At 48.7% G+C, this 22,268-nt stretch overlaps 2 protein-coding genes across 6 annotated transcripts in view; both read left to right on the top strand.

The window, feature by feature from the left end:
• The window catches only part of RXRA (retinoid X receptor alpha), a 186,796-nt gene extending 172,799 nt beyond the window's left edge, over positions 1 to 13,997 (top strand). For all 5 annotated transcript variants that reach the window (XM_053282348.1, XM_053282347.1, XM_053282346.1 and 2 more), the window contains 2 exons: positions 2,459 to 2,564; positions 6,539 to 13,997. In XM_053282348.1, the coding sequence (XP_053138323.1) occupies positions 2,459 to 2,564; positions 6,539 to 6,686 (254 nt within the window). In that variant the 3' untranslated portion in view covers positions 6,687 to 13,997. The remainder of the gene's footprint in view (positions 1 to 2,458; positions 2,565 to 6,538) is intronic.
• Positions 13,998 to 17,479: 3,482 nt separating this feature from the next.
• COL5A1 (collagen type V alpha 1 chain) overlaps positions 17,480 to 22,268 on the top strand; it is a 374,283-nt gene continuing 369,494 nt past the window's right edge. The window contains exon 1 of the mRNA XM_053282026.1: positions 17,480 to 17,637. Within this exon, the coding sequence (XP_053138001.1) occupies positions 17,604 to 17,637 (34 nt within the window). The 5' untranslated portion in view covers positions 17,480 to 17,603. The remainder of the gene's footprint in view (positions 17,638 to 22,268) is intronic.

The raw sequence follows: 22,268 nt of genomic DNA, 5'->3' as shown, positions 1-22,268 counted from the left end.
CTAAGGCCTGGGTGGTGGTGGTGGTGAGAGGCTGCCCTTAGAACCCTTTTAGAGGTAGGCTCAAACAAACAACGTATATTTATATACCACTTTTCAACGAAAGTTTCCAAAGTGGTTTACACAGAGAAGTAATAAATAAATAAAAAAGATGGCTCCCTGTCCCCAAAGGGCTCACAATCTAAAAAGAAGCATAAGAGGGACACCAGCCACAGTCACCGGAAGTACTGTGCTGGGGGTGGAGAGGGCCAGTTACTCTCCCCCTGCTCAATAAGGAGCATCACCATGTTAAAAAGGTTCCTCTTTGCCTGGTTAGCAGGGGTATTGTAAAGGGGAATCCTCACCAAATTCCTCTTTACATGTAGAGCCCCTCGAACTGGTCTGTACTGAACCAGGCCCAGTCTGGTTCGGGGGGGGAAAGGTGGACCGGCCACCTTTTTTGGGAGGCCAGTCCTGTTTGAGTTTGAACCGGTTGAACCGGCCTGGTTCGAATCAAACTGGTTCCACACACCCCTACCGGATATAACCACCCATGATTCTCAGACTTTGGTGCATAGGGCAGGGAGACAGAGTGGGGCTCATTTGTCCCCACCTTCCTCAGAGATGTTAGCTGGGCTTTCCAAGAGGTTATGTTGGGATGGGTCCATGTTTTACTTTCATTTCTCTATTATGTATACCTCTCTGTAAATGTTTTTGTGGAAAAGTGGTGCATAAATATTCTAAATAAACAAAATGTGTCAGTGAGTTGGGCGTAGTGTAGTGGTTGATGATGGAAGTTGTATTCCATCCACATCTGGGAACTCCTATTCTAAAAGCACCCTGAAGATTCAAACCTGGTCCATCCATAGGATCATAGGACGCTGCCTTATACGGAGTCAGGCTGTCGGTCCATCTAACTCAGGGTTGTCAACACTGACTGGCAGCAACTCTCCAAAGTTGCAGGCAGGGGTCTTTCCCAGCTTTACTTGGCAATTTCAGGGGTTGAACCTGGCGCCTGCTGCATGCAAAGCAGATGCTCTTCCACTGAGCTATTATGGCCCCATACCTTAAGGGGAATATCTTAGAGCGCTCACCTGTAGTCGCCCATCCAAATGCAAACCAAAGCCAGACCCTGCTTAGCAAAGGAGACAATTCATGCTTGCTGCCACAAGACCAGCTGAGCATGCTGAACCCCCACTCTCAGGTCAGATGAACCAATCGCCCCATAACCACAATTAGCAGAAAACCTCTGGTCTGGATGTAGCGTCCATTGCTTCGCTTTCAGAACACTGGTCTCCTTTAAAGTGATGTTGTTGGCATGTCGTGTGCATGTCGTGTTCTTGGAAAACACTACCCTCCAGGCTAAATTACTCATGAGTTGTCCCACTGAAATTTATGGGACAGGTGAGTTACAACTAACTTGTCTCATTAGTTTCAGTGACTCGTGAGTAATTTAGTCTGGCCATGATCCAGATCTTATTTATTAGCTTTGACGGGACTGGTGTGTTCTGTTGAACAATATAACCTGTCTCTAGCTTATCTGAAAGAAGGCCACACATGTCAATTTACACCCAACATTGCCTCTGAGCAAGCCAAGTAACCTCAGTGCAAATAGGTTTTACTCTCACGGATCTGAGCCTCCTTTCCGGGACTCCCTGGCTTCTGTCCATGGAGGGGTACCTGTTGAAGGCAGATCAGACCAAGGAGTGCTGATCTGCTCAGAGGGGGCTCGGTGCTCTAGCAAACCCCTCTTTCAGGGAGCCATCAGATCTTTTAAAACCCCCGTGCAGAATTCTGCCCAGTGGTGCTCATCTGGGCAGCTCCTGGGGAGATGGTAACAGCATGTTAGGTAAATCAAAGGGGACAGGCCCAAAAAACTGAATTTATTCAGAGTAATTGGATTTGTCAGGTTATGAAATCCTGCGAGTAGAGCAGTGCCATGGGAAATATGCCTTATGTATAATTTAATCCTCTCAAGATTATTTTGGTTTTAGTTTCTGCAACTCCAGTGTGGGATTTTGTCTCGAATTCCCACCATGATCTGCTCCCTGAGAGTATAAAACTGGTGGGATCTGAACAGAGGAAGTTGCTTTGTACCGAGTGGTCCATCTAGGTCCATCTAGCTCGGTATTGTCTTCACAGACTGGCAGCGGCTTCTCCAAGGCTGCAGGCAGGAGTCTTTCTCAGCCCTATCTTGGAGATGCTGCCAGGACGTGAATCTGGGACATTCTGCATGCAAGCAGGCAGATGCTTTCCCAATGAGCTATGGCCCCATCCCCTGAGGGGAATATTCTACAGTGCTCACATCTGCTCTCTGCTGCCTGTTGCCACCCAGGCTGAAACCAAGGGATGGGTTTGGCTTTAGTTTTTTGGTTTATTGTTGATGATAAGAAAGTTCTCCCCTTCCTTACGATGCCCACATGCCTCTGGTCCTCAGGAGGGCTTAAAAGGTGTCCGTTTCAAAGTCTCTCTTCTCTCACAGACTCAAAAGGCCTTTCCAATCCTGCCGAAGTGGAGGCTCTGCGTGAGAAGGTGTACGCTTCGCTTGAGGCCTACTGCAAACACAAATATCCCGACCAGCCTGGAAGGTGAGTGAGTGTAATGTCCACATGTAAGATAAGGCCACTTGGAAACTAACTTCCGCTTTCTCACTCTTTGTTTCATTTTACTCCTTCTCCTCCTCTTCCTTCTTCACCATCTCCTCCTCTGTCTCCTCCTCCTCCTTCTCCATCTTCCTTCTGTCTCCTCCTGTATCTCCTCCGTCTCCTTCTCCATCTGTCTCCTCCTCCTCCTCTGTCTCTTCTTCTCTCTCTCCATCTCTTTTCTCCTTCTCCATCTCTCTCCTCCTCCTCTGTCTCTTCCTCTCTCTCTCTCCATCTCTCTCCTCCTCCTCCTCTGTCTCCTTCTCCATCTCTCTCCTCCTCTGTCTCCTTTGTCTCCTCTCATTCTCCATCTCTTCCTTCTTCCTTCTCCATCTCCAAATCTCTAAAGAAGGAGAGTCCACCACTGCATGAAGCAGGCTCTTCCACTGTCTAACAGCTCTTACAGTCAGGAAATGCCTCCCGTTGTCTAGTCCAAATCTGCATCCTTGTAATTTCAACCTTTTGGTTCCAGTCTTGCCCTCAGGCATGACAGATAACAAGCCCACTCCTCTTTCTTTCAAAACTTGAAGATGGCTCTCGTATCTCCCCCTCCCCCAGCCTTCTTTTTTCCAGGCTTAACACACCCAGATCTTTCAAATGCTCCTCATAGGGAACCTGGCGCCATTTTGTTTTCTCTTTCCATCGTCTACATATAACTGCGTTTCCTAATTTGGCCTTCTGTTCTGGCGGATACGTTTCTGTATTTCCATCCATTCTGATTGGAGGGCTTGGGTATATTTGTTTGTGGGGGGGGGGGGGCGGGGGGCGGGGCGGGGTTATCACTTCTTTTTGAATTACATTTGGAAATGAGAGGGGAACCCCCCCTTTAAAAAAATCTTTTTAAAAGGATCCCCCCCTTTAACAACAACAAAAAAAGTCAGGCACATAGAGAGTTAATCTTCCTTGGCAGATGCGCTTCCTGTGTCAGCCACACTTCCTTCCCTGGCTCATCCTTTGAGTGCACTCAACACTCAAGAGTGTTGAGTGTTAGGCGCATCCTCTGAGATTGCATTGGAACTTCGATGGAGAAGGGGGCTTTTTCCCCCCACTGCCAGTTAATTCTAACCAGGACTAGATCCAGTTCTTGTATTTCATGGGCAAATGGCTGACCAGAAGCATACGTGCACCCAATAATTCCCTCCTTCCAGATCAAGGAACAGCAAGGAAAGGTTCCAAGGAAAACTAGTTCCGGCATCTCCACTCCGCGGTTCTCCTCTGGCGGATGCCTGACCTTAACCTTGCTTGCCCCTCTTTTGAACCTGCCCCTCTCCTCCCACCCAGCTGCTCTTTCCCTGTGGCTGGATTATTCCCCGAGCTGGTTCTTTCACAGTTAAAAGGTTTCCAAGCAGCCCTCATCTGGTTTAGTTTAAGAGTGAGACTTCCTGTGTGTCGGGGGTGAGCGGGACAAGGAGGACGAGAGTGGCAGGTCTTGATCCGCGTTTCCTGGCCTCCGTCCCACGGTTCTTGCCAACTCAGCGTTCAAAAATAAAGTCAACAAAACCGCCCCTCACAGCACTGCCACCCCCGCCAGGAGCTGGTTCAGTTCCAGGCCTGAAACAGACGCTGCATTTTTTTGGAAACCACACGTTTGCATCTATTTGCAATAAAAATAAATATATGGTGTCACCCTCAATTATGCAAGGGGGAGAGGGGAATAACAACAACAACAACAACAAGAATAATAATGATCCCAGTGGTCATTGGCGCCCTGGGTGCCGTTCCAAAAGACCTTGAAGAGCACCTCGACACCAGAGGGGCCACAGAAATCACCACCGGCCAATTACAAAAAGCAGCTTTTCTGGGAACAGCCTATATTCTGCGACGATATCTATAACCATTGACAGTAAAATTCTGGCATCCCAGGTCCTTGGGAAGGACTCGATGTCTGGATAAAACAAACCAGTCAATAACACCTGTCTGACTGTGTAAACAACAACAACATAATAATTGTAGAAGAAAGCGTGTGTGTGTGTGTGTGTGTGTGTGTGTGTGTGTGTGTGTGTGTGTGTGTGTGTGTGTGTAGAGGAGAGGCAGGAAGGGAAAAGAAATATTCAAATGTCCGTTCTCTGCAGGGGAGGGCATTTCTTCAAGGATGCAAAGGAGCCATGAGTACTAGAAACTTCTGCCAAGCCCAAACTTAACTTGTTTTTTGTAACAACGGATCCACTGAAAACACATGTATTTTCCAGCAATTTTCAGCATGCCTTGCAAATACTTTTTGTCACGTTGTATGCATGCTGTTTTTCTCAGTACCATTTCCCCTTCTCTTTGCCCTCACTGTCCCCTGCCCTCACTTGCCCCACTGCCACTTAATCCGATTGGCTGTTGCACCCTATGTGATTTCCTCTCCCCTCCCCACCATGATGTCACAGTGCTAGATGTCACTGTTGATGTTTGTAAGCAAGATAATGTGGGTTGACTTGTTCAGTGGCAGTGTGGGCCAATGAGGCCAAGGACAGTGAGGGCAGAGGAGAAGGGAGAAAATGATACCAAGAAGAAGTAGTGGCATCTCGGGGAAGAAAAGGTTGCCAGGCCGCAGTGAAAGAATACCAATGTTTGCTCAGGTTTTTCCAGATCAGTGTGCATCGGCATCAAATGTGAATATTGAAACACGAGAATATTTGGCAAGCCCGATTAAAAAGGCTATTTAATACTGCCTAGAGCTTTGGAGTCAGGTAGTATTTAAAACAAACAAACAAACAAAATATTTGTTCCTTTTCCAGGATATTCTGAAGAGCTGCTTAGTTCTGTATTGGAGACGGTATTTTGCACTCCCCTTCATGATTTCTGATTGTGCTCCATGCAGATTTCTAGAATCTCTCCACCTGAACCTCTGTGGGGCCATACACAACTGTGTATTTGCAAAAATGAAAGCATAACGACATGTCCAGGACAAAAGGAGGGACGTTCCCACACCATGCATAATGACCGTCTTGAACTCACTGACCCAAGATGTGATGATCCCTCTTTAAAAAAACAAAAAAAGGGGTGGTGGTGGTTTACAGGCATCATAAAACAACATAAAAGCATAGTAGAACTGGAATAAAAACCAAATCATGTTAAAATGATAGGTATTGAAGCGACCGCAGAACAAAGAACTGAAAATCCCCCAAACCAGCCAAGGAAAGAGAGAGGGAGGCCCGCCACCAGTAGATGCTCCTATCCTGTCCCAAAGGTCTAAGGGATCAGGACAGTGCCCAGCTGCCTTTGAAAACCCCAAGGGATTCTTGCCTCAACTCGGAGCAGTAATCCCACGTCGTCACGGCACATGACCCAGCCACCGTGATGAACCTTGGATTGTTAAGGCAAGCTGCAAGGGGAGAAGGCGGTTGCCGGAAGGCTTCTTGGAAGCTTCTGCCTGGCCACGATTAGAATCCTAGAACCACAGAGCTGGAGAGGGCTTTGGAGGTCATCTAGTCCAACCCCCACACAGAGCCTCTGTTTGGGGACTTCCAGGGAAGGACAGCTGGTCCTGAGCAGCAGAGAACCAGTCCACTCCCCTCCTCCTCCTCTGTAACAGCCCTTCAGATATCTGAAGATGACTCTCCCCGCCACCCCTTGGTCTTCTCTTCTTCAGGCTAAGCACCCCCAGTTTCCTCAACTTAGCTTCCAGACCCCTCACCGTCTGGGTTGCCTTCCTCCGAAGCCATCCTCCTCTGAAATGCGGCGCCCCGAACTGGACACAGTACCCCGCATGCGGTCTGATCCATGCAGACTAGAGCGTAGTGACCACTCCTCGAGGCCTGGACCCTGTGCCTGCAGTTGGCACAGTCCGGGATCACGTTAGCCTTTTTAGCTGCGGCTTCACCCTGCTGGCTGACGTTCCAGCTTGCGGTGCACCCTCCGGACGTGGCAGGCGGGCTCGTCGCCTGGCCCAACCGGGCTCCCCTCCCCTTCTAACGGCTGTCTTTGCCTTGTAGGTTCGCCAAGCTCTTGCTCCGCCTCCCCGCCCTCCGCTCCATCGGCCTCAAATGCTTAGAGCACCTCTTCTTCTTCAAGCTCATAGGCGACACCCCTATCGACACCTTCTTGATGGAGATGCTGGAGGCCCCCCACCAAATGACTTAAGAGGCAGCCTCTGGCGAGCATCAGCCCCTCTCCTGGAGCTCAGCAGGCTCCACCACGCTCCGCCTCCGCGTCCCGCCCGGTGCAAAAGACACTGCTCTCCTCCGCGCGGCACTCACCTGGCGACCCTGTTGGCTCGGCCCCTTTGTTGCTTTCACAATCTCTGCTGCCTCTGAGGATCCAGTGTTGGGCTGCCGCTGCTCCTTCCACCGATGGAGAGACCGTGGGTTTCAGACACTCAAAGGGCACCCACCGCCGCCTCCTTCCCGGGCACAGGTGCACCGCAAAAGAGCCTGCAAGCTGGGTCACTCTCGCCGTCGTTCACCCCCCCCCCGCCCCCCGCATTTGTGGCTTTGGTTGGGCAGATGGGATTTGCGTCCTCCGTTGCAGAGAGATGGACTTTGGGAAGAAGGATGGAAGGGATTGTGTGTTTTGTGTTGTCGTCCCCCCCCAACCCCACCCCTGATTTGGAAAGAGGAAAAGATGATCCTCCCCCCGCCCCCCACGCCCATTTCAATTGCTTAACATCTCTAAAGGGAACTGAGTGCAAACGCAGTTAAGCTGAGGAGGGTCTTCGCGGCGAAGGGTTCCTAATAGGGGAAGGTTTTCAGGGGGTGCTCAGCGCCCACCTTGCCTCCCCATGCTTCTGCTGTGCTGCTCATGAGCAAGCTTATTGGGATTGATGGGACATGCTTACTTCCAACGGGAGTCACTTCAAAAAAGTTTGTTTCGTTATTCATGAGTAACTCAGTCTGGATGGGAGCCATTGATTGGAGTCGCTTGTCTCATAGCTAACGTTTAAGTGTGTGTGCATGAGCAATAAAAATCTCTATGGGGCACCTGAGCTGAAGGCTTGATCCGGAAGGGGGCCTCCTGTTTAAAAAACTTGGGGAGCCCTGATCTAACGGCGTCGTAAAATTAAGCGTGAAGGGAAGGGCCTGGCACAGGCAGGCAGCATCCTGCAAAAGGGCGGTGCTTTCATAGCTGTCTTGATGTTGTTGTTCAAAGGTGACGTCCTCTCTGTTGTCAGAGTGAGGCCGGCCTATTGCAAGCCGACAGGAATGCACAGAGATCAGCCCAGGCACTTTTAACGCTGTGAATGTCACGGGTGAACCAAATCCATCCATGCCTTTCCTTGCCAAAGGGCATGCCTGTCCAGTGGGCGTTTTGCAGAAGATGAAATTGTCGTTGCTCGTGGTTCTTTAAGGCTGAGGTTGGGAACCTTGGGTCCACTGGTTGCTGGGACTACAACTCCCATCCATCCCCAGCCGTTATGGATGGGGATGATGGGAGTTGCAGTCCAACATTTGGGGACCCAAACGTGAGAACCCCTGCTTTAAAGTTCTTCCTCTACTATTGCCACCTTAAAAAGAAAAGAAAAATGTCCCTGCCCCTGTGCCCGGAACAGATATGCAGAAATGCAGCCTGTGGAGCTCTGTCCGAGCCCTGCCTGTTTCATGTCTTCATATCCGATATCCTGGCACGGGGACCCTGGAAGGTGTTCAGAGGAAATCCCACGGGCAGTTCTGTGCTTTGTACGGCCAAACCTGTGTCTGCTCACCATTTAACACACGAAGCCAAGTATTGATGGGCTGTGCCTTCCTGGCAACGCTCTTGAGCGTTCTCTGGTTTTGTAGAGTTTGGAGGGGAGTTTAGCACCGAGGCGAGCCAGTTCTGGGAAAGTTGCTTATCAGGGTTGTGGATTCTCAGCATCGACATAGGCAGTAGGGATGTGTGAATCGATTTGAATTGATTTGACTTGAAGCTGGCCAATTTGGACGATTGGAATTTGGATAGAATCACCCCTTTAAAAAGGTAATTCAATTCAATTCAAATCGGTCAGACTTGCGTTTGAATCGATTCGAATCTATTCGGTGACCATTTTGGGACAATTTTGTCACCTTCTAAAAACCATTCAGGCACTCTGGTCAAAAAAGCCCCCCAGATAGGTTGATTAGATTCAAATCAAATCAATTAGAATTAAATCCACCTGTTTCCAGCCAATTCAATTCAAATTTGAAGCGTATTTGAAAATTCGATTCGTGCACATCCCTTATAGGCAGTTCCTCTAGTCTACCAGGGTCTGCTGTGAGTGGCCCCATGTTCTTGGACTTGGCGGGCTTTCCCAGCCTTCTGCTGAGATCTTTTCCAGACAGCCTGAGACCCTCTGCTTTGGAAGCACTGCTCAGCTGCTGCACTCAGGGCCATCACACTTTCCTGTGCTTCTAAGCAGGCTTGTTAACAGAGCGGTGATCTTGGAGCTGATGCCACGCCAGCCTCTTTGCCTCCCAACCTAAGGCCCGGCTGTGCCCAGCAGAATCCACTGTGCAGGTCTGTTCTTTAAGGAGAGAGAGAGAGAGAGAGAGAGAGAGAGAGAGAGAGAGAGAGAGAGAGAGAGAGAGAGACCAGAGGTGACACCTGTCTGAAAGGTCAGCCCTTCTGATGCAAGCCTCGCCTCACCCCATCCCAGCTGGGCGAGGCCAGTTGTGTGGCACGGGGGCAAAAACACTCTCTGCTCATGCTCAGAGGTATTGTCTTTAGGCATACTTCAGGTGGCCCACTTGTCAAAGGTAGATTCTGCGGTCGAGGCCCATTCAACAAAGGCAACATTTGAGCTTCAGAATCTAGTCTAGCGGAGAGAAAAAATTAAGTCCAGAATAAAAGTGATCCGAAACGGAATGCTTCCTATACATTCTGTGGCCATTCTGAGAGAGCCTCGTTTTTTGAAGTTTTAGTCAACTTTCAGCTCAAAATGTATGGGGAGGTGAAAGGCTCGCCAGAACTGACTTTCTCAGGAAACAGGCTCTGACCATCTCGCAGTCACCAGTGTTTTTCCTCCCGCAATCCCCCTGGAATAAGCACAGGATGCGTTCAGATTGTGGGGAAATATGGCAACCACCGGGACAGCCAGGAGCACTGATGGTCAGCTGATTCCCTTTTGGGGGCTCCCAAATTAACCCCCCCCTCTGGCTTTGCACTCTGGCAAAATTGGCAGGGAAAGTGTTTTGGCTTCATTGTAAATTTACCAAGAAAGCTGGTTGGGGCAACCTGAGAGTAAAAGTAGGACAGTGGCATCAGTGGTGTTTGCCGGGGGTCTTCTGAGGGAGGCTCAAGTGAAAGGAAACCCACCCTAGATATGAGCCAATCTTGTCCAACCTGAGGTTTTCCAGCTATTGTTGGACTACAAATCCCATAACCCCAGCCGTAATTTGTTGTGTCACAGAAGAGGGTACCTTGTTGCATCTCTGCATGACTTGGCCTGGCCTTGCCCTCCTCCAGATCAGACCCCATTGGGAGTGTGCCATCCTGCTTTTTCTCCACACTGAGTGTAACAACCAATCCCGAGACGGAGATGCAGTCGAATTAGCACCGCCTGAGGCGAGTTCCTCGCGGGTCTCTGCACGAATCCGATTCATGCAGAAGCACCAGCTGGGCTCCCCGAGGTCAGAGAACAATTCCTTTCCCACACTTTAGAAGCAATCCTTGTCAAGCTAGAAGGGGCAGCTTGACCCATAGGGCAGTTTTGTTTTGGCCAGTGTGGGGCTCAAATGACCCATAGCAGTCATGGCTCTGAGACTCCGTTTGTGGGGAAAGAAGTCTGTTTCATAGCCCAGTGCAAAGGAGCCCAATTTGTACCCATACATAGTTGGCATGTAAGAATTAAAATGGAAAAGAGCTACCTCCTGAGAATCTCAGCTTTCTTTTCATTTCCAAGCAAGTTTCTAGTCCTTAAGGCTACAGATACATGCTTGGAAGCATGCATCTGGAGACTGAAGGTAGACTTTTCTTTTCAAAGCTCGTATTGTTGCCTTACGCAGGTGTTTCCAGAGCCAAGTTCTCTCTCAATCTCTCTTTAAAAAACAACAACCAAAAACCAGAATGAACAGTGAAGGAGTGTGTTGGTTTTGCAGAAGAAAGTGGTTATTCTTAGCAGGTTGGGCCGAGGCCAAGAGTGAGGTGATTGTGGTTGGCTCTGGCCTAGGAGTTTCCCTGGGACATTTATTTGCTTGGTGTGGGTTTTTCCCCTCCCCAGACTCCGTGTATGTTCTAAAAATAATCCACCTTCTCTCAGCAGCCGCTGTGAGTCCTTTAAAAAGATGCCTTCAGAGATCGCTGTGTTCAGGGACAGATTTTTGGCTGCACTCGTTCCTTGCGGGCCAGGCCTGCTTCCTCACACTTCCCACCCGCTTTCCAAGAGGCATTTCCCACACGCCAGGGGCCGACGTCTTCCCGTAGGACTCCCGGAGACGACTCAGTCCCTTACTCAGCCATCCCCAAATGACTCGAGGTAGCCGACTGGCAGGAGGGAAGAGAAACGCTGTCTCCGTCTCTTTGCCCGCTTGCAACTTGGCTGGGAATATTATCCAAACAACTTTTACCCTGGAAACGGGGTTTGTGTGTCATTTGATTGCCAGCAAAATGAGGCAAGAAATGGCTCGTTCTGTACTAATACATTCGTGCAGGAGTGTGCTCTTTAGGACAGGGGTTGCGGAAATGGGGAACTGCCAAATACCGAGTCAGCGCCTTGGTCCATCTAGCTCAGTATCGTCTACCCAGACTGGCAGTTGCTTCTCCAAGGTTGCAGGCAGGAGTCTCGCCTCCCAAGTTGGCAAGCTCACTTCTTCGACCCAAGAGTCACAGGTAGCCTTTGAAAGACACACCCGCTGCTTTACACAGCCACTGAAATATCAGGTTTTAATTTCTGGGTTCTGAAGCCAAGACTGAAGAATCAAATCTCACACTTTTAGATTTTTAGGCTGGTTTAGGATATTGGATTCATGCACACCAAATTCTTTCCACTGCCTCTTTGGTCTTTGCCAGAAAATATTGGCATTCATTGCCCTTGTTTATCCCGACCGAGTCCTTGGGCCCATCTAGATGGTAACCTATTCCAGCTTCGCAAATTAGATCATCATGAGATTTTATGGAGCCTCTACATGACGTTTAAACATTCTGTGTAATTTCCTAGCACCATCTGCTGGTCACATGCTGACAATCCATGAAGAAGCCATCTCTTTTCAATGCTACCTTGATCCTGGCTTGACAATGATGTGACTTTTTCACAGATTCCCAGCAGGTGGCGCTAAGACATTACAGGAAGGGTTTAAACGTCATGTGGCTGCCCTGTAAAATCTCCCATTGGAATTTGTGTTGAATTTGGAATAAATTACTGCCAGGATAGTGCTCTCATTCTATTTGCGTGTGTCCAGCTCTGACAGAATGTGGCCAGGAATGTGCAATCTAATGCCCAGTAGCAAGCAATGTAGTGTGGATAGAGGGTGCCCCAATACATCATGTTTGTACAGAAACTTTATTCCATGCCCAGCCCTCCTTTAATGGTCTCGGGCGAGTGCAAGCATTTTAACTGACAGCAGCCAAAGTCTCTTCCCCCAAGTAACACACAAGCGACACACCTAAAAGACCGTCGGACTTTTGCACCCCTGCCCACCACAGCCTTAAATCAAACTCTGCAGGATTTTGATTCTAACCGATTTCCTCCTTTCAATTTTTCTTTCACATTTTGGGTTCCTTTCTCTCTTTCCCACGATGGCAGTGAGCCATAACAATGACCAAACTACTCTCTCTCAGCCCAGGACAGCTGTGGGGTCTGTAGCATTCTGCAAAGAGCCAGGGTGGGTTTTGCCACACAGGATGGCAAAAGGGGTCATCTGAACAAGCCAAGTGAGATGTACTGCATTTACCTGAATCTAAAACTTGCCTCCCCCTGCCCCTCGCCAAGTTCTGTGAGGTTAGAAAAAAGCGGGATCATCTTAAATTCGGAGTCCTTTTTCATTTCGGGTGAATACAGATATAATCTGTCCTTAACCTGAAATTTTCAACAGAGCCATCTTAAATTCAGCGTCGGTCTTCTATTCGGGTAAATAGGGTGCCTTTTAAAAAATACTTGATCCACCATGATGGCATGATGCTGTTTTAAGTGAGGGCGGAGGCCATGATGCATTTAAGAGCCAGGGTTCTAAACAAACCACTCTCTCGGATGCAATTGGCTTCTACCGTGCTAACCCTAACCCTAACTGGCTACACAGCTTTGGCCCTCCAGCTGTTGCTGGACTACAACTCCCATCATCCCCGGCCACAATGGCCAACAGTCAGGGATGATGGGACTTGTAGTCCATCATCTGCAGGAGGGCCGAAGTTGTGCAAGCCTTGTTTTAGAGGATTCCTCTCCCTCCCTCCTGCTCTCTCTCTCTCTCTCTTTCCTTTCCACATCTGCAACGAGAGAGATTCCACATAGGATGCACAGTCCCGGGGCTTTCTGTTGTGAAATTGTAGTAGGAGGCTGTGTGTCTACAATGAGATGGCACGATGTTTTTTACGTTGATATGTATGTAGTGTAGATATGTTCACTGTATAAATATCCTCACTCACATATGCATATATTATACCCATAGCAAGTCAGACTTTTAGCATTACCTTTGCGTTCTCTCTCTCTTTTTTAATTTCTTGGTGCCCCCTTCATTTGCTTTATGAAAGCAAGTACATTTCATCGGACTGTCCCTTCCAGCCCATGCAGAGTTGGTTGGCACCAAAACAGAACTTTATAACCCAAGAAGAGGCAAAAATGCATCTATTTTAAGATGCTGGGGGGTGGGGCAAGCAGCAGGTGTATTCAAACTATAGCTTTAGCAGCTCCCAACACTTAGAAAAACAGATGCCTTTGCTATGGAGTGCATAGCTTAACAAATATAAAATTTAGAAAGGGTTTTTAAAAAACTAAAGCTTTTTAAAAAAGAGAAAGGGTAAGCAAAATATCTAAAGCGTCAATAAAGTTAAATATCTATTTTTGTACAAATGTAATTTTATCCCTTACATACTTTCAGATAATTTGGGGTTTTTTTTTGTGGTGTTGTTGTTGATGTGGGGCAAGGGTGTGTGTGTGTGTTTCTCTGTTATCATAGAATTTGCTCTAAGTTTCGCATTAATGCATTTAGCCAGAGATCCATCTGTACGGAGCAGAGGGCAGGCTTTGCATTATGTTGAAATGGCGTCATCCAAAATCTCTTCAGAAATGGTTTTTCTTTTGAACGAGTGGGTTTTGACTTTCCCTCTGCTATTTTTGGAAATGCAAAAAGATGGCCTTTTATTGCGTCGTTTCCCGCGCCCTCCCACCCCAGCATTATCCTGCAGGTCTACTCTACTGTGAAAATCACTACCATGTATTATTGTTCACTTAAAAAAAAAATTAAGCAAATAAAAAAAAAATTCTGCTGGAAATGCCAGTATTTTGAACAAATGTCTTAGAATTGTTTTAAAGAGTAAAAGAAAATATATGAGCATTTTAAAATACAACAACGTTCTAATTCTCTTTTATTCTGCACATGGGTATTCTTTGGTTTCTTCTTCGTGTAGCTTACAAGAAGTTTGATTTGATGTTGGGTTGATCTTTGCAACAACAGTAATGTTTCTTACATGTTTGCAATTTGCATAAGAACTAGAAACTTTGCTTTTATCCAGCGAGTCAGAAGTGCTATTCACACATTATGCTGAACACTCGTGCAATGAGTATACAGTGTACATGCAGTTACAGAAGTATGCTTCCGATCTGTACCCTGTATCTGAAGGGCCTGCATCCAGGTTCATTTTTAGGAACATAGGGAGCTGCCATATACTGAGTCAGGCCATGGTCTATCTAGCTCAGTATTGCCTACACAGACTGGCAGCGGCTTCTCCAAGGTTGCAGGCAGGAATCTCTCAGAAGGGGAATATCTTACAGTGCTCATATGTGGTCTCCCATTCAAATGCAACCAGGGCGGGCCCTGCTTAGCTAAGGTGAGAAGTCATACTTGCTACCACAAGACAAGACTTTTAAAAGGAACCCAGCTACAGTCGTTCACACAAACACATGTACGTGTGTACAGACATCTGTACACCCGCACAGCATCATGTCTGAATGGGCCTAAAGAATCAGTCCAGTGAATTACAGCTCTCTAAGTTAAGTGGCCAGTAGGCTCTTCTACAGAGACATGGGGAATTATCAGGGGGAGGTGAAACCTCCCTGCAGCCTCTCCCAGTTCACCTTTTGCGGAACGTGTGAGGAGGACAAGAATAAGTGAGCGACCTTCCAGTCAACAGAAGAGCCTCTGATTGAGATAGCAGAATCATAGCATTTTCCGAGTCCTTGGAGGTCATCTAGGCCACCCCCCTACTGAGTGCAGGACTTTGCTCCATGGTCATCCAGCTTCTGTCTGAAAACGTCCAGCGAAGGATTGCCCGAGGTGGGCCCTGGTGCTCTATGGATGGAGTCTGGGAGAATTGGGTGGGTCATGGGTGCACAGTGAGACGACTGTGAATATTTATATACCACTTTTCAACAAAAGTGCACAAAGCAGTTTACAAAGAAAAACAAAACAAGGTGGCTTCCGATCCCCCAAAGGCTCACAAGATAAAAGGAAAGGTAAGGGGGAGACCCCAGCAACAGCCACTGGATGGATGGATGGATGATGCTCTCCCACTACCCAAATATAATGGAAGCACCTAATGGCGCAGCGGGGAAATGACTAGCAAGCCAGAGGTTGCCAGTTCAAATCCCTGCTGGTCTGTTTGAGAAACAGACCAGCAGGGATTTGAACCGGCAACCTCTGGCTGGTTCAAACTATGGGAAACTCCTATATTGGGCAGCAGCAATATAGGAAGATGCTGAAAAGCATCATCTCAGACTGCGTGGGAGGAGGCAATGGTCAACCCCTCCTGTATTCTACCAAGAAAACCACAGCGCTCTGTGGTCACCATGAGTTGACACCGACTCGACAGCACACTTTTCCTTACACCGTGGAAAGATGCTTCTTTGCTCAGTTAGCAGGAATTCGCTCTAACGCAATTAGCCTTACAATCAGGATGTTGAGGAGAGGGTATCAAACATGAATTGTCCCCTTTGCTAATCAGGGTCTGCCCTGGTTTGCATTTTTTATGGGAGGCTACCTGTGTGAGCACTGGAAGATAGTCCCCTTAGGGGATGGGGCCTCTTTGGGAAGAGCCCTGCCTGCTTACATGCAGAAGGTTCCCAGTTCCCTCCCTGGCAGCATCTCCAAGACAGGGCTGAGAGAGAGACTCCTGCCTGCAACCTTGGAGAAGCCGCTGCCAGTCTGTGCAGACAGTCCTGAGCTAGATGGACCAAGGGCCGGACTCAGTATATGGCAGCTGCTTTTGTAACAAGGGCGGAGGTGCACAGGGATAAGTGCCAAGCCCTCGTGGAACACGATGGTGGTCCAACACAACGGCCCTTCCACATTCCTTACCGGTTGGGAAGGCTCAACAGGGTGAAACCTCAGCGCTCCTGGCTCCGTCTCCTGGCCCTCCTGGTCCTGGGACGCGATGTGATTTTCATGGCCTCTCGGCTCCTGGTGTCAGATGTTTGTGCTTGTTGCAGGAGAACGTTGCCCAGGCATCAGTCCAGGGCTGGAGCCAGGACTGATGCCGCCTCTTGAGCAAACTGCCGCTTCTGAGAACTGACTGGTGAAGGGGCAGGAGATCACCGAGATGCCAGCTGGTCAGAAATGCCCATCCCTGAGACAGCATACTTTATTTCAAAAAAATTTTTAGAGGGATGGCTTTTATTCATTCATACATTCATTCAAGGTGGCTTAGCAAAGTAAAAACACAATAAAATTCCATGAAAGTTTCATCTAAAAACCTTAAAATCAGTGAAAGAGTAAAAACACTGTAAAACACCAAAAAACCAAAACAAAACACCCCAAAAAAACTCCCACCATAAGAAAGACAAACAGAAGCAGGAGAGCTGAGAGACCAGCAGCCCCTGGGTGGTGGTGGGGAGGCCTGAACAAATACAAGGGTCTTTAGCATTTTGTATGGGAGAGAGAAAGCATCTGTATGCTTCATGCAGAAGGTCCCAGGTTCAATCCCTGACAGCATCCATCTACAGGTAGGGTTGGGGGGAAGAAGAAAAAACTTGGAGAGCCGCTGCCAGTCAGTGTAGAAAATACTGAGCTAGATGGACCAAGGGTCTGACTTGGTAAGGCAGCGTCCTATGTCCCTATGTAATTTCACCATTTTAAGATTGCACACGCTTTGGAGGGGAGGAAGACGAGGAAGAAAGGATGCAAATGGCATTTGGATCTCTGAAACATGGCCTTTCGAATAGTTTCCTCTATACCAGGGTTTCTTAACCTTGGGCACCCAGATGTTGATGGACTACAACTCCCATCATCCCCAGCCATGTCCATTGTGGTTGGGAATGATGGGAGTTGTAGTCCATCAACATCTGGGGGCTGAAGGTTAAGAAACCCTGCTCTATACTACTAGCAGAGAGTGAGCAATCCGCAAAACCTTCAAGGGCGATCATGTGTTGCCACCTGGTGGGGAGGTTTGAGAGCTGCAAGTCAAGAAAGGCAACCCGCGTTCGAGTGAGGGCTGGAGCTGCAAATGTGACCACCCTTTCCCGTTTGTGGGTCCAGAGCAATGCTTGGTGAGAGGTACAATGTTTTCCAGAAAACATGCACATGTGATGTGATGTGTGTCTGTGTGTGTGTAAAGGTAGAGTGTGCCGTCAAGTCGATTTTGACTCCTGGCACCCACAAAGCCCTGTGGTTGTCTTTGGTAGAATACAGGAGGGGTTGACCATGGCCGCCTCCCACACAGTATGAGATGGTGCCTTCCAGCATCTTCCTATATCTGCCCTATATAGCACCAGCGGGGATTCGAACCGGCAACCTTCTGCTGTTAGCCAAGCATTTCCCCGCTGCGCCACTTAAGGTGCTTAAATATAATCTGCTGCTTGCTCCTTACTCTTTTTTTCTTTTTAAAGGTAATGACGCCATCTTCTCCCTCCTGGGCATAGCCACATAAGCCATAGCAACCATGTGGGGTGATGCCATGAATGGGGTGATGTCCCTGATGCCGAGATGACCGACTGGGTGGCCAAATTTTGTGCCACTGCTTGTAATGTCAGGGAACAAACGGTTGACCCTTATGTCATGTAAGCTACACGTCTTATTCTGGTGGGGGCAGTGTTCTCTCTAGTTTTTTTCATTTGTGTGCAGAATGAATTTTGTTCTGAATTTTGTATCAAGACAATATGTGCGCATGTGCGTTCAGAATGGGGCCTTCCTGATTCAACCTGAGCGGGATCTAAAATTAACTGAGCGCACATCCAAAAACTTGTGAGCGCCCAAAAACGTGTGCACACGCCTTAGCGGGAACTCTGGGTGGGAGTTGGTAGTCTTAGTGTTATTCATTATTATTTTGTATCAGGGTATTTATATAACTTATTGCCTGTAACTATTCATCTTTATAATTGCTGGCTGGTCGTGGACTGTAACGTTATTTATTATTTATTACATTTTTATACTCCCCTATCCAAAGGGTCTGGGCGGTGCACAAAAAATAAAAAATTAAGAAAACACACTATTTAAAACAAACTCTGTAAAACACTATAAAAACAAATTTAAAATGGCTCAGGATTGTCTTCACAGACTGGCAGCGGCTTCTCCCAGGTTGCCGGCAGGAGTCTCTCTCTCAGCCCTATCTTGGAGATGCTGCCAAGGATTGAACCTGGGACCATGGGTACATAGGAAGCTGCAAGATACCGAGTCCGATTAGGGATGTGCAAACAGGTCCAAACTCGAACCGGTGTGGTTCAAAGGTTCGAACTCGGACCCAACAGGGCATTGCATTGGCAATGCCGGTCTGAGTTCAAACCGAACGAACCAGGTTCAGTTTGCTCCGGATCGAAAGTTGTAGAAGCCATTTTCAAGGGCGTCCTCCATTTTGTGTGACTTGTGTTGCTTGATTTAATTGGCTGAGCTCTTGCTTCTGATTGGCCAGATGAGTCTGGCTTGCTGGTAGGCTCGGCACCCTATTGGCCGGGGGGGAGGGCAAAGGTGGGGGCTCCCAAAGGAGGGAGTTTCAAATCCTATTTAAAGCCAAGCTTCTGGCCTTGCAGAATCACTCTGGCTGCAGCCTTCCTTGGCTCCTGGCCGGCCTTGGCTGGTGTGGCAAGAGAGAGAGCGTCTGCCTGGCAGACCAGCCTGTATTTTTGTTCCCAATCCCTTCTACCTGTTTTCCTCCCCCCCTGCTTTAAACCCTTTTCCCCCTGTTGTCAGGGCTGTCTCTAAGGAGGTGCGGGGCTGGGGGCAAATCAGCATGTGCGGGACTCCTTTAACAATTCGTAGGATTACAAAACCACACTGACTGATGACCTACTGTGCAAATCGTGTGAGTGAGGTTTTGGGGCACGTCCAACCAGCTTGGCCATATATTGCATTTGGTGGAGGGGGGAGTCACTCTGACATTCTGGATTGCAAGCCAACCTGAGCACAGTCAGGCAACAATAAAATAATTTACATTTATTTAGATGTTTACAGCCAGCCCTACTTCCACTCGTGGTGAAGGACTCTGTGGATAGAGAGAACACTTTCTGGCAGCTTTACTACAGTAGGGAAAACAATGCAAAGTCATGAAACAAGCCACTGATAGGACTTTGGGTGATAGTTTTAGGAAGAATTTTTTTTAAAAAAAATGAATAAACCATTTCAATGTCAATTTCCAAACCATTTCAGTGTCAACATGCAGAGCTCTCCCACTCTGCCTTATAAGTCTGTGCCCGAAATCAAAGCCAAGGCATTCCAGGTGGTCTAAAGGGCGGGGCAAGAAGTGGGGTGCTTTTACCCCCCCTTTTTTAATGAAGGCAAAGGGCAGATTCCTCCACATGGAGGTGGAAGGAGGGTCCAAGGGTGGTGGGCTTCAGTTCCAGATGCTTTGGTCACTTTCTGCCATGAAACAAGCCAGTTGCAGGACTTTCGTGTGTGTGTGTGTGTTTAAATGCAAACAGTTATTAAAAACAAGCCTTTTCTCCAATCCATTTCAGTTTCAAAACTGAAATGGACTGCCCTCCCGCCCTGCCCTAGATCTGTGCCCTATATCAAAGCCCCATAGGAAGCCATGCCTTATATATGCAAGCGGGGGGGGGGGAGGGAATTGTGAGAAAAGGGAAACCCCCCTCCCTGGCATGGCTGGCTTGGAGGAGGAAGGCACCAGCTCTCTGCACAGCCCAGGGCTGTAGGGCAGGAGGGGCAGAGGGTGTGCCCAGCACTCTGCCTCCTGGCTGGGGAGAGCTGCAGGAAACTGGGAGGCTTTTAGGGAGGCCTGCTGCTCCAGCAGCAGAGCAGCTGCCCTGGAAGCCCCGCCCAGCCACTCAGCCCCACAGCTGAGACTAATCCCTCCTCTGCTGCTGCTGCTGGGAGCCCAGCCTGTGTGGATAGCAGGCAGGCCAGCCTGTTGTGTGTTCTGGGCCCCCCAAGTGAATGAGTGAGTGTCTTGCTCTTCCCCCCCCCCCAGGCCAGGGGGACCAGGCCCCTTGGCCTGAGGCCTCTCTCTGGCCCATTTCCCTGACCCCCCCAGTCCCCCCCCCCCCCGCCTTTGTAGCTGGCTGCTGCTTTTAAATCTGTGGGCTGAGTCCATAATTGGAGAGCCTTCTGCTCAGCTGCCAATGGTTTGCATTTTATTCTGGGGTTGCATTTTTTTTGTGTGTGGGGGGGGAGTCCTTGTTTTCTGGAGCAGCTGTTTTTCTTTCCGAGCCCTTTCCTTGCTGGGCTTAGCCCACCGCCTGGTCCAGAGTCCAGCAGCACCTCTCCCCCCCCCCGTTCTCCCCTTGCCTTCCCTTTCTTCGCCCCTCAACCCCTTCCCCAGCCCCACAGCTATTTTTCCCCCACAGTAGCCTTTTTATTTATTTAAACAGTGTTTGTTTTAATTTGTTTGTTTGGGCGGGTGATGAGCTGGAAAGCTTTTCATTCTGCCCTCCCCCTGCCCCAGCGGTGCCTGCGGCTGCTCTGGGAGTCCTCGTGACCCACGTGTGGGGCAGAAGATCTCCAGGACAACGAGGGGGTAAGTGGTGCTTTCATTTTTGTTGCCCCCTTTAGTTCTCCTTAAATAGGGCCTCCTTTTTCTGGTGTGGGCGTGGGGGAGGTATATTTTCTGTGCTTTTTTCTTTGCAGGTTGTTTCTTGTTTTTGCAGGTTGTTTCTTGTTTTCACAGGTTGCTCCTCAGTTGCCCCCATTGTATTGCATTCTGTGTTTTTTTCTTTGCAGGTTGTTTCTTGTTTTTGCAGGTTGTTTCTTGTTTTCACAGGTTCCCCCTCAGTTGCCCCCATTGTATTGCATTCTGTGTTTTTTTCTTTGCAGGTTGTTTCTTGTTTTTGCAGGTTGTTTCTTGTTTTCACAGGTTCCCCCTCAGTTGTCTGCATCGTATTGCATCGTATTGCATCATACTGCATTGTATTGCATCGTACTGCATCATACTGCATTGTATTGCATTGTTGTTGTGGGTGGAGTGGGTGGGTAGGTTTTATTTAAGTAGAGTTTTCTTTAAATAGGTATTTTTAAATTTTTTAAATAGGTATTTTTAAATTTTTTAAAGAAAAAACTGTTTTTCTTTAAATAGTGTTTTTTTTTAAACATCACCTCCCAATAGAGTTTAAAAAACACAACCCCCTCATTTAAAGCCCCCAGGGTCTTTGAGAATGTCTGAGCACTGTGTGGTGAGCAGAGCTCACAGCAGGGTGTTAGGCAGAGGTGGGAGGGGTCCCCATCCCCAAGGTGGTGCGGGAGGCTGGGGTGGGGGGCAGAGAAGATGCCGGCATGGGGTCCTACAGGTCCCCGTCGGCAAATTCTTTGTCCCAGGTGAGGCGGTGGCACAAAGGCTTTCCTATCCCCCCAATGACATGGCAAGGAACAAATCCTTGGGTGCGTGCAAACTATCCAATGCGGAGTGGAAGCACAGGTCCAAGATGGCGTCGGCACTCGAGCCCTTCCTTTTTGCCACGAAGGGCTTGTGTGGCGACACCGGTCCTCTGAGCCAGGCCCTGCCCGCGGCTCTCCTCCTGGAGAAGCGGATGGGTGCACTCCGGACTTTGCGGAGCGGACCATGCCAGAGGGGTGTGCTCTGGCCGGAAGGCTGAGGGCCGGGGTTGGTGGCAGGCTGGTTGATGAGCTGGGAGGAGTATGTCCTGGCTCCCTCCTTCCGCCGTGCCGTGTGTCAGTGTGCCCACTAGTGTGCTGTGACTTGACAACTGGATACACCCCGCCCCCCGCCGTGACCCAATTCTGAACTAGCCCCTGGTTCCACCTGACCACTACTACTCAGGGGGCTGTGGGCACACACAGACACTAGGTGGTTTGTGCCAGTGTGGCACTGTGTAGATTTGTGAATATGTTGGTGTGTAAATATATAGATTTGTAAGCCTGTAAACTCCTGAATGTGTGCATAAGTGACTTGCGGGGGAGGCAGTCGGGGTGGGCCGGGGACTGTACAAACGGGGATCTGTGAAAATGTAGATTTGTTAGTCTGTAAATTTTTAAACGTGTTGTGTTGGTGTTGTACATAGTTGACTTGCTGGGGGATGGCAGCGGCACTGGCAAAATTTCTATTTGTAAATATTTCGGACTGTGCAAATTTGTGCTGGTATAGAGAGAGTGTGTGTGTGCGTGGCGGTTTCTTCCGTTGTGTGTGTGAATGGGTGGTGGACGTCAGCAGTAGTAGTGGCAGAGGTTTTTCCTTTCCTTTCTGTAGATCGTGTTTTTGGTCTGGTTCGTGGAGACAGATCGTTGATGG

The sequence above is a fragment of the Hemicordylus capensis genome, chromosome 17, assembly GCF_027244095.1.
Source record: "Hemicordylus capensis ecotype Gifberg chromosome 17, rHemCap1.1.pri, whole genome shotgun sequence".
Classification (NCBI taxonomy): Eukaryota; Metazoa; Chordata; class Lepidosauria; order Squamata; family Cordylidae; genus Hemicordylus; species Hemicordylus capensis.
The sequence above is the reverse complement of the archived record's forward strand: the minus strand, read 5'-3'. Positions and strand labels throughout refer to the sequence as shown.